This window comes from Hordeum vulgare, chromosome 1H, assembly GCF_904849725.1.
Source record: "Hordeum vulgare subsp. vulgare chromosome 1H, MorexV3_pseudomolecules_assembly, whole genome shotgun sequence".
NCBI classification, from domain to species: Eukaryota; Viridiplantae; Streptophyta; class Magnoliopsida; order Poales; family Poaceae; genus Hordeum; species Hordeum vulgare.
Genome location: NC_058518.1, coordinates 348729168 through 348741094, shown reverse-complemented (window position 1 = coordinate 348741094; position 11927 = coordinate 348729168). Strand labels below are relative to the sequence as shown.

General features: G+C 50.0%; 1 protein-coding gene across 1 annotated transcript; it reads left to right on the top strand.

Moving 5' to 3' along the window:
* Positions 1 to 9415: 9415 nt before the first annotated feature.
* On the top strand, positions 9416 to 11615 carry LOC123410893. Its single transcript, XM_045103823.1, has 3 exons — positions 9416 to 10909; positions 11013 to 11141; positions 11245 to 11615. The coding sequence occupies exons 1-2, from the start codon at positions 9449 to 9451 to the stop codon at positions 11121 to 11123; spliced, it is 1572 nt and encodes a 523-aa protein (XP_044959758.1). The 5' UTR covers positions 9416 to 9448; the 3' UTR covers positions 11124 to 11141; positions 11245 to 11615.
* Positions 11616 to 11927: the final 312 nt, after the last annotated feature.

Sequence of the window (11927 nt, the reverse complement as noted above, 5' to 3'; positions counted from 1 at the left end):
AAACAATACACAAGCAGGTACTGAGTTAACAAGAAGTATACCCATCACGGTAGCAGGCTGGTTTTGAGCTTGACCCATCTCAATGTTGTTGGCCTGACCACGAACATAAGCAGGCTTGGCATTGTTGTTGCGGTTCTGGTTGTTGCCACTGCCAGTTGAGGGAAGTGCCAGCTAATTCGGATTCTGCCTGCAGTCTCTAGCACGGTGACCTAGACGGCCACACTTGAAGCACAGCCCGTCCTCGGGACGGGAAGGAGGAACTCGAGGCGGTGGAGCTGGAAGCCTCGGCTGCCTAGGTGGTGGAGGAGGCAGGCGAGGTGCAGCATAGGACGGCCTCGGAGCAGGAGCAGGTGCATGGTACATGTTGTTGGGAATCCAGATCTTCCGCTTCTGTGCAAATGAGCCCGAAGATGAGCCCATGTCATGGTTGCGCTTGCTGCTATCCTTGTATTCCTGCAGACCAGTCTCAACCTGAATAGCCTTGTTCACCAGGGTGGCGAAATCATCATAGTCCTGAACAAGGAGCGCCAGCTTGATATCAGGGCGAAGGCTCGGATAGAACTTCTCGTGTCTGCGTGCATCAGTAGGAATGTCTTCTTCATCATAGCGAGATAAGTCCAGAAATTCCCGCTGATAAGCATCCATAGTCTTGTTGCCCTCGACAAGGTTGCGGAACTCACGCTTCTTCCGGTCCATGATTCCTTGAGGAATGTAGCGAGCACGGAGAGCAACCTTGAACTCCGTCCAACTGATGACAGTTCCAACGGGCTGAGAGCGCCTGTGACTGTGCCACCATTGAGCAGCGGGACCCTTCAGGAAGTAGGCAGCAAAGTTGACATAGCTCGCCAGGGGCACATTGGCGGACTCCAGCTCATAAGCAATGTCACGGAGCCAGTCATCAACATCAAGAGGCTGAGTTGAGCTGCGGTAAATCGCAAGGTTGAGGCGGCAAAAGTCTTGTAGTGTCACGCCTTCCTGTTGGTTCATGTTCAGCCTTTGGAACTGATCCATGAGCCCTTGCATAAACTGGCGGTTTAGTTCAAACTGTTGGATCATCCCCGCCATATACTTAGGGGGCAGGGTGGTGCATTGTTGGCAGGGCCACGCGGACGGCCAGCTGGTCTAACCATCCTGCTAAATATTTAACGGTGGTAGTTTAGCTTAAAGTAATTGCAAAGGCATCGTATGCATTCATGAAGTAATCAATCATGACGAAAGGGAAATGCGATATATACTTCATAGTAGTTGAGTTCGACATACAGACCCATACATAAGTTCGATTAGAGACCATCGATTACAAATTCGAAATTTGGCGATAACCCGGACGCATTAGACAATAACCTGGACTCACTAGGCGGCACGCAGGCATGCGGTGGAAGAGTACCACAATGAGACATAGCGATAAGGCTACATCAACGTCGGAGAAGAGGAACAAATTCTGGTAGCTGGCGGTGATAGAAGGTAGGAACAGGACCCTATGTTCCGTGGTGGCTCTAGTGAGGGTACGGCATCCAATCGGGGAGCAGAGGTCCAAGTGCAGGGGTACTACCCCCAACATCAGTCCTCTCAAGACCTCATGGTAGCTCTGTCCTGCTCGGCTCGCGGATGTGCTCAGGGGAACCCTCGGGTGGTGTGCTGGCTACAGCTCTGTCAACGCGTCGTAAAGACGAGCACGCGTAGCGTACAGCTCCACAGTGAGAGCTCGAAAAGCACAATCCAGTGCCTCAGTGTACTGCACCAGAACCCATGTGTCGTAGCGACGCGTCACGTAGGGGGCGCAGACAGCGATGTAGGACCATTCATTGCGCTCCCGAACGCTAGCAGTGTAGGCAGTGAGATCAGACCCAGTCTCATCCCCAACAGGGACATGTGGGATGTATCTAAAAGCACTCTCCTGCAGGTGAGGTTATGCTCCACGGAGACGGGTGATAGCGATGTAGGCCGCATCATGGACGACCATCTCGATCGACAATCCAATACCGCAGAAGACGTGGCACTCGCGGGTTGAGTTGCCCATCTGGTCGAAGATGCAAACCTCAGCCTCGTATTGATACTGATACTGGTTGAACTCGCGGAAGTCCTCGTACACAGTGTACTCGGGGTACCAGCGATATCCCAACCTGGTCAGGAGGTCGACCAAAATGGCTGAGAATCCAGTAGTCTCAGTGGCCAGTGTCAGGCGCACGTGTTGTCTTGCGGGACGCATCTAAAAAGATAGATTCACGGGTGTCAAATGCCAGTGTGTGTAATATATTATCAGAAGAACAAGAGTAGATAGACCAGCCCTCCGGATTGATGTGATTACGAGAACCTAATGTTAGAATTAGCAAAATCTTTAACCGGAAAGAGAAGAAAGAGTAGAACCCAGAGTACAAAAAAGGAGTAAAAGATACTAATACCACCCAATTAAGATGTGGGCCCGTAAGCCACAACATCAAAGTTAGTAAGTTTTTCAAGCACTATACTCAACTTTGGCCAAGGAGTTGGAAAGGGGGGCTACCGACAGGCAGTCGGCTCTGATACCAACTTATGACGCCCTCGATTTAATCGTACGATAAACATACACACAAATGCATACGATAAAACTCAAGGACTCACGAGAAGATATCACAACACAATTCTAGACACAAATAAAACATACAAGCTTCATATTACAATCGAGGGGCCTCGAGGGCTAAAATACGGAAGCTCGATAAACACACGAGTCAGCAGAAGCAACAATATCTGAGTACAGACATTAAACATGAGGTGCCTTAGAGAAGGCTAGCACAAAAGATACAACGATCGAATGACACGAGGCCTCCTGCCTGGGAACCTCCTAACTACTCCTGGTCTTCAGCGGCCTCCGCGTAGTAGTAGACACCATCGGGGTAGCAGTCGTCGTCGGCGGGATACTCCATCTCCTGGGCTCCACCATCTGGTCGCAACAACGGATCAAGGGGCAAAGGGGGAACAAAGCAACGGTGAGTACTCATCCAAAGTACTCGCAAGTCCTACATCAGAACTATGCTAAGTATGCATCAGTATCAAAGAAGGGGTTTAAATGTGGACTGACTACAACAATGCAAGAATAGAGAGAAGGCCTAGTCCTATCGAAGACTAGAATCTTCACGGGTCTTGCAGCAATAGACGAGAGTAGAACAGATAACACAAATAATAGTCATATAGTTGCAGCAATATTAATATGAGGTCACGCCCAGAGATCCTCCCTCGACTCCCTGCGAGGAAGCAATCCCGGGGCAACTAATTCCAGTTAAATAACTGTTGTAGTTGTATATGATCAGGGCACAACTCCAAGTTGTCCTGTAACCGTGGACACGGCTATTCAAATAGATAAGTTTTTTCCCTGAAGGGGTGCACAACATATTCCCCGGCATACTCAATAACACTCTGGCCGGACACACTTTTCTCGGTCATGCCCGGCCTCGGAATATCAACACGTCGCAGCCCCATCTAAGCTCAACACAGAGGCCAGCCCGCCGCTGTAACTCCTAAGCACAAAGGGGTCGTGGGCCCACTTTCCCTCTGCGCTCATGCACGATGCGTGGGCGGCCGACATCAGTCCTAGCACCCCTTATAACAAGCATGATGCATCTCGGGACCACTCGGTGTGCGCGCCGCTCCATCGCTGACGTCTGAAGAGCTTCGGCTGATACGACGACGTCGAGTACCCATAATTCTTCCGACGCAGACGGTTAGTGCGTAATAAGGCCTTCCAACCAACCCAAATCAAATACCCAAATCTATTACCATTTTAATAAAGTCATCGACACATCCATGCGGGAATCCACCCGCCTAACATCTATTCATCAAAGATCCCAGTAACATGGTCAAGTAACTATGTGGTTGTAACATCAGGGGGATCCGAGGCATCACCCTCATTGGATCCCGAACGATGTAACCGTCAAGGTGGACTTAGAGGAATCACCCTCGAGGGTCCCACACTTGAGTGGTTGTACGACAGAGACATCGTCGGGAGTGGTGAAGGAGGAATCACCCTCGATAACCACGACCGACTAGCTACACTATAAGATATCATCAGGAGTACTTCGTGAGGTGTCACCCTCGGTACCCGATAGTAGCTCTGTAGCGCCGCACAACTAAGGGGGGTGTAAGTGTTGTGTCGGTTCTGGCTAGTCGATCAGGGATCGAGACTTGATAGCAAAGCGGGGCAACATGACTAAGGGGTCACAGGGGATGACTGCTCCACCTATACTAAACAGTTTTAAAGGTGCGGTACTGAAAGTAGCAGTTCATCAAAAAATTAGGCTATGCATCAGATATAGGAGCTAACTATAACAATAGCAAAATTGTAATGCAAGCATGAGGGAGAAAGAATAGGTGATATAGGAATGATCAAGGGGGGTTTGCTTGCCTTGTTGCTCTGCGGCAAAGGGTTGGTCGTCGGGAGGGTAGATGTACCCGGCAGCAGCGTCAGTCTCGGGGTCTACCGGTAAGAAGAGGGAGGAGAAACAATAAATAACAGCAACGGTGCAACACTAGCATGACATGGCAATATGCAGGCTAGGCATGAACTAACGCAGTAACATCCGTCATAGAAGGGTCGGGAAAATATTAGATGATATTTCCCGGGTCTCTGGCTACTACCGGACAAATGAAAAACGATGGTAAAGTTCCACGTCTGTTATGCTAGGGACGTGTGACACACGAATGGACCGCGTACCTAATTCGTCTCGTTCTGCTGATCAATTTTCATGTTGAAAATATTTCCATCTGAGCTACGGTTTATTTTATATTAATTTTCAAAGTTCTATTAATATTTAACAATTAATAACATATTTAGTTAATTCAATTAAATGCTATTATGACATCAGCATGATGTCATGCTGACATCAACAGTTGACTGGTCAAACTAACCAGTGGGTCCTACGTGTCATTGAAACAGTTATTGATTAAAGTTTAATTAATTAATATATAGATTAATTTAATGGGGGACCCACATGTCATATGCTATTAGAATAAATACTTATCTATATTAACAAATTTACTTAATTATTCTAATTACTCATAATCATTATAATTACCTAATTAATTAATTCACTAATTAATTAGTTCATTAATTAAACTATTTATTACATATATTGTTTTTATATTTATATTTTTTTTTATTTTTTTTAACAAAGGGTTGTGTGGGGCCTCTCTGTTAGTGGGAGTGGGGGGGTTGGCCCCACATTGCAGCGGCCCACCGACCACACACAACACAACACACACACTGACAAAACATCTCATATACACACTTATACATATTTTTACACACATCCACAATACACGTCATACATACATACATATACATATATTTGCATACATACACATATACATATATCCATTTATTTTCTTTTCTTTTCCTAACATCTCTTTTCTATCTTTCTGTTATATCTTTGTGTTCATCTCTCTCTCAACACAGAGATAGGAGGCAAAACTCCATCACCTCCTCTTACAGGAGATCAACGGCGTCGGGACGAGGCGATGAACGCCATAACGGAACCGGAGGGTGGAAAGAGAGGGAGAGGGGGCGTTCTCACCCACGTTGTAGGGGGGCGGGGTCGGCGAGGCTCAATGGAGCCGGCGGGGAAGCGGAGGAGGCCGGCAACGAGGTGAGGAGGAGCGGCCGACGGTTCGGTGGAGGTTGGCTCGCTGGTGAGGCCGGGGCGATGGAGATCCGGGCGGGAGAGAGCCGGCGAGGGGAGGCCCCGGTGGCGGCCGGTGCTGGAGGAGGGTCCTCCCGCGGAGGACCGGCGAGGAGATCCGGCCGGTGGTGGCCGGCGGGCGACGGAGAGTGGAGGCGAGGCGCGGCGGATCCGATGGGGGGGCTTCGGCCGGTGTGGTTCCGGCACGGGGCCGGCGCGGGGCAGGGGCTGGCCGGAGACGGTGGTAGCGCGATGTGGGGCGGCGCCGTGGGAGGAAGGGAGGAGGAGAGGCGCGGTGCAAGGCAAAGGAAGGCGCGTGGGGCGGTGGTGTGATGCGGCGCGAGGCGGCCGGCGGCAGGAGGAGAGCGAACACGAGGTGGTGAGGGGAGGCGCGGGAAGATGGGGCGATAGGGGAGGGTGATAAGGGGAGGGCTGGCGCTCGAGGGGAGTGGGGCTCGAGCGGCATCGATGGGGAGGGAGCCGGGCGACGGGATCTGGGACGTGGGGTGGGGCGACGGGGCCAGGGGGACCCTGGCGGTGGGGCAAGGGAATGGGGAACGGTGGTTTTGGGCTAGGGTTCCCAAGGGGGTTAAATACCCCGTGGTGGAATGGGTTGTGGGGCGGTTTGGCCAGCTGGGCCACTTGGCCCAGTTGGGTCGGGGCCTTTTGGGTTTTTTTCTCTTTTTTATTATTTTTATTTTTATAGTTCTTGTTTTAAATATATAAGGGTATTAAATAATTTCAAAAATGTCGGTTTCAACTTTATAAATTATTAGGGAATTTTTGTAACTCATCTGGCATTTTTATTTTAACATTCGAAAACTTTTCTCGTTCGACTTATTTTTAAATTTTGAATTTGGCACCGTTTCGACTAACACAAGATCAACGATATAAATCAAGATGATGTGGCATCATTAGCATGGGATCACTATAGCTTAATTACATACATTACTGTACCAAAAGCTGAGGATGTCACAGCAAGCTTCAATCATGATATCTTCGTGATGCTCCACTTGAACTTGCACACCGCAATCTTGATGACGACCAGCACTTGATGTCATCCTCCATGGGTTGTATGAGATCTTCCTCTTGACACAAGCCCATGAAAACACACCTAACCCCGCATAGAATTCTCACGAAGACCACGGGTTAGTACACAACATGTAATGGACAATGCTTACCATACCATGGGATCACTTGGTCCATCTCGGTACATCTTGAACGCTTCGTGAGTTGATCAACTTGATTTACTCTCACTTAGTCTTGATCAACCTTGTGTCTTTAAGACCAATATTTGGATAAAACCTTGAGCACCACCTTGGTCATCATATAAACGCCTTGAAATCAATAAATGGACTTCAAGAAGTTCCTATGAACAAAAATCTTTCGAGTATAACTCCAGCCAACCATTAGTCCATAGGGATTGTCATAAGTTACCAAAACCACATATGGAGAAATATGCTCTAACACCATATAATGAAATACCTCAAAGGCTTAGTGCACACGATTAGTCCACAAATACATTGTCATCAATCACCAAAACCATTAGGGTATAAATATGCCCTTACAGCAGCCGCACTAGGACCGTTGGACTAGCTGTCGGATTGGTAATGGACAGAGATGATAAATTGATAATATGTGGATGTGCATTGTGCTACTACTTTGCTGTTGTTGTTAAAATTTTGTAGATTGAACATTTTTTTGATTTGCTTGCTATAATGTTTGGATTTGCTACTACAGTATTGCTTATAGTGGTTGCTGCAATTTCACTTTAATTGTATTTGAATGTGCATGTTGTTGTTGTTGCTGTTTTTATTAACTTCATTTCATTTTTGTAGAAATAAAAGATGGATGATGATTGGTTGAATTATTCCATGGTGTGCAATATTGAGCTAGAAATATTTGTGAGTATTGATGATGATGCTATTATATATCGCTTATAAAGCTATAGATCTTGCAAAGGAACTTTACCTCGTCGTAGTAGTAAGTTTTCAACTTTGTACAATGTCAATTGTTTCACTTGATGTTTATGCCTTCTCTTATGAAATTTTGTTTTTCATTTCTATAAGGTGTTGGCTCTTCTTCCACCGTTGATCAAGTTATAGAAGACACTGATGAAGCAATCCATTGATTTAGTACTCTTTTTTATCACGTATTTTTCATAGTTTTTGTCATCTTTTTATCTACTTTGTTGTATCTCTAAGCATTGAGTTTTAGTTCTAAATTATTGGTGTAACTGAGCCATATTTGTGGTATTCTTTCGAGGTAGCTATAGTCTGATGGACATTAAATTTTATGTCTAGGACTTTATCCAATTATGGATCCGTCGTTGTGTGCAACACACCCCTTATCCCACACCGATGAGCGTTTGGCCCTCAGTGTACGTAGTGACTTTTGAACCATGTGGGTGCGGCATTTCGATGTCGAGGCTCATCTGCACCTGTTTAGTAAAAATGTCAAAAAAATACTAAAAAATTCAAAAACTGCCAAAAAGAATTTGGGTGATAGATAATTTGGTGCGTGAGGTACGCTCCAATTTTTGTATCATTTGAACATCTAAGAAGCTCTCGGCAAAAAAAAACAAATCAGATCGAAATGATGCAAGTATTGTAAACTTTATTAGAGACCCGGAATTTGTCTTTTTTGTTGAGAGATCCTCAGATGTTCAAATTGTACAAAACTTAAAGTGAACCTCACGCATTAAATTATCTATCATTCAAAAATAATAATATTTTTCCTCAGCAGGGTGCAGATAAGGCTGGGCTCGGAAATGGATTTTCGAGTGACCTAATCTATACTAATACAAAAACGTTTATTGTTAGTTACAAAGGAAGTACTCCCTCCGTATCGAAATGTAAGTCGTTGGGGTTTTTTCCGACCAGGTGAAAAAGAATGAAAATGACTACCCCTAGTTTGACTTCCATCATATGTGTCCTCTCCTACCTCCAGACCCGCCTCCGCGCTCCACCCCTCCCTCTGTCGTCCACCTCCATACTCGCATCTGCCCACCACCTTCACCTCCTCAGCCATGGCCAGGCCATCAGGGCCTCCATCCACTAGCGCCTCCATCCAACCCCACCAGCTCCAGCATCCCCTGCTACTATTTTTGTTTCCCCATCCATGTTGCTTGTGGAGTTTCTCCACTTCATCCTTGAAATGTAGCTGCCCTTCTTCTTTTTAGTTCAACTGTCGTCAAACGCACCTGAATCCAGCGGCGACATGCAAACGGAGGTGCACATCTCTCTCTTGTCGTTGCTGCCGACTGCCTGCTGGCAGCTCCTCTCCTCTTTGGTTGTGGAGAAGACGGTGTGGCGTGGGTCCTCTCCTACCCGACCACGGTGGCTCCTCCACAGCCACAGCCGCGGCATCTGGGGGAGCGGGCGCGACCACAGTGTATCTTAATACTAAAACGTGACTAGCTACATCCGCGTATTTAGACAAATTTAAAACAAGAATTTTGGGACGGAGGGAGTACGCCCCAACGAATCTACGTAGTCTAGAGTTGCTCGATGCATGCGGGTTCATCTCCTTGGTGTGTTCGCTGCATCGGCATGGACCGCGACAACACCACCGGACACCGGGAAATATAAGATCCAAGAAAGGCGAACATGCCATTGACCAGGCCACGGCACCGGCACAAATATGTCGACTTCTCCTTTGCCGTTTGCCACGCACGCACACCTGCCCTTCTTCTCAAACAAACGAACAAAACGACCTGACCACCGTTAGCACACTAGCCACTTTTAGCAACTCGTCGATCAAGCCTGGCCATTGCGATCGATCACGACGAGGCCGCTGGAATGAGGGGCGGAGGAGGGGCCGGCGATAAGCAGACGGCCAACGGCATGCATGGCGGCGCGGCGCACGGTGCGTCCGCCGGCAAGCCCAAGTCTTATTTCCTCTACGGCATCCTCCTCTACGCCGTCCTTCCCGTGTTGTTCCTGTACATGGTCGTCGCCGCGATCTCGCCCATCTACAACCTGCGGTGCTCGCCGGAGGGCGCCGGCGCCATGGTGCGTTTCGTGGTGGCCAATCCGAATGCAAGCTCCTCCAACACTTCCATGACGTCGTCCCCGCCGACGGTGTCGGCGGACGAGGCGCCCACGGGGCTGCGGCACATCGTGTTCGGCATCGGCGCCTCGTCGGCGCTGTGGGAGGGCCGCAAGGAGTACATCAAGCTGTGGTGGCGGCCGGGGCGGATGCGAGGGTTCGTGTGGATGGACAAGCCCGTGGAGGAGTTCTACTCCAAGAGCTCGCGCACGGGTCTCCCGGCGATCATGGTCAGCTCGGACACGTCCAAGTTCCCGTACACGCACGGGGCCGGCAGCCGGTCGGCGCTGCGGATCTCCCGCATCGTCTCCGAGAGCTACCGGCTGGGCCTCCCGGGGGTCCGGTGGTTCGTCATGGGCGACGACGACACGGTGTTCCTCCCGGAGAACCTGGTGCACGTGCTGTCCCGGTACGACCACACGCAGCCCTACTACATCGGGTCGCCGTCCGAGAGCCACATCCAGAACCTCATCTTCTCCTACGGCATGGCGTTCGGCGGCGGCGGGTTCGCCATCAGCCGGGCCCTCGCAGAGGAGCTGGCCAAGATGCAGGACGGGTGCCTGCACCGGTACCCGGCGCTGTACGGCAGCGACGACCGCATCCACGCGTGCATGTCGGAGCTGGGCGTGCCCCTGACGCGCCACCCGGGGTTCCACCAGTGCGACCTGTGGGGCGACGTGCTGGGCCTCCTGGGCGCGCACCCCGTGGCGCCGCTGGTGACGCTGCACCACCTCGACTTCCTGGAGCCGGTGTTCCCGACGACGCCGTCGCGGGCCGGGGCGCTGCGGAAGCTCTACGACGGCCCCGTGCGGCTCGACTCGGCGGCGGTGGCGCAGCAGTCGGTGTGCTACGACGGGGACCACCAGTGGACGGTGTCGGTGTCGTGGGGGTTCGCGGTGATGGTGGTGCGCGGGGTGCTGTCGCCGCGGGAGATGGAGACGCCGGTGCGATCCTTCCTCAACTGGTACCGCCGCGCCGACTACACGGCCTACTCCTTCAACACGCGGCCCGTGGCGCGGCAGCCGTGCCAGAAGCCCAACGTGTACTACATGCGCGACTCCCGGATGGACCGCCGCCGGAACGTGACGGTGACGGAGTACGAGCGGCACCGCGTCAAGCCGCCGCCCTGCCGGTGGCGCATCGCCGACCCGGCCGCGCTCCTCGACCACATCGTCGTCCTCAAGAAGCCCGACCCGGATCTCTGGAAAAGGGTAACTAAGTAACCCCGACCCCATCGATCTTTGAAACATGATACTAACACATTTTTGGTCGTTAATTCACACGAGCTCATTGCTGCCGTTGCAAACTGCGCAGTCGCCGAGGAGAAATTGCTGCAAGGTGATGTCGTCGCCGAAGAAGGGGGAAAACCGGACGATGACGATCAACGTCGGGGTGTGCAGAGAAGGCGAGTTCGCCAAGATTTAACTGACTGGCCGGGATCGGGTTGGTGCTGTGTGCTCTGCTCATCTTACTTAGTTTCATACGTATATCCTGCATGCACGTACGTGCCTTGACCTTTGGCCGACGTTGTTGCTTGTGCATGCAGTGGGAGCTGGTTAAACTTAAATAGGAGAGGTGATAGCGGCGGCGGAATAGGTCCCGACCGGCCGGAGCTGGAAACGAAGGCCAAGCCAAGATTATTACTCAGACTCAGAGGACGGGACAGAAGTAGCTCGTTAATTAGCCTTAGCTGATCGATCGATCCGCCGGGTCGGTCGGACTCGGATGGGTGCCGAACTGCTGACTGGTAGTAAGTACACCGGCCGCGACGGCGCGTGCATGCATGCATGCATGAGATGTGAGGATGATATGCCACGGTGTCTGTGTAGAATAGGAAGTGCCGGGAGGTTCCTTTGTGCCTTGGTGTAAGCTATCTTCCATCGTGCAGAGGAGCACGGCCGACTTGAATTATAGCAGAAACAATTGTGCTTGGTTGGTTGGTTGGTTCAGGAAAACAAAAGGACCGCATAAAGAGATGAGAGATAATGCAGCAGCACTGGATGATACGGACATGAAGTTTCCGCTCGCGAGCTAATATGCTACCTCATGAACAGTAAATACAATAAACAAGGTACTCCGGTAAACAAATGAAAAGAAATCTTAAATGTTTTGGGAACAAACATTAACAAATTGTCAACATGCCTCCAAAGTTTCATGAAGAAACGACATTTCAAAATGTTTCCATAAGAAAAATGATACTCCAAAAAGTCTGTTTTTGAAAGTATGTTG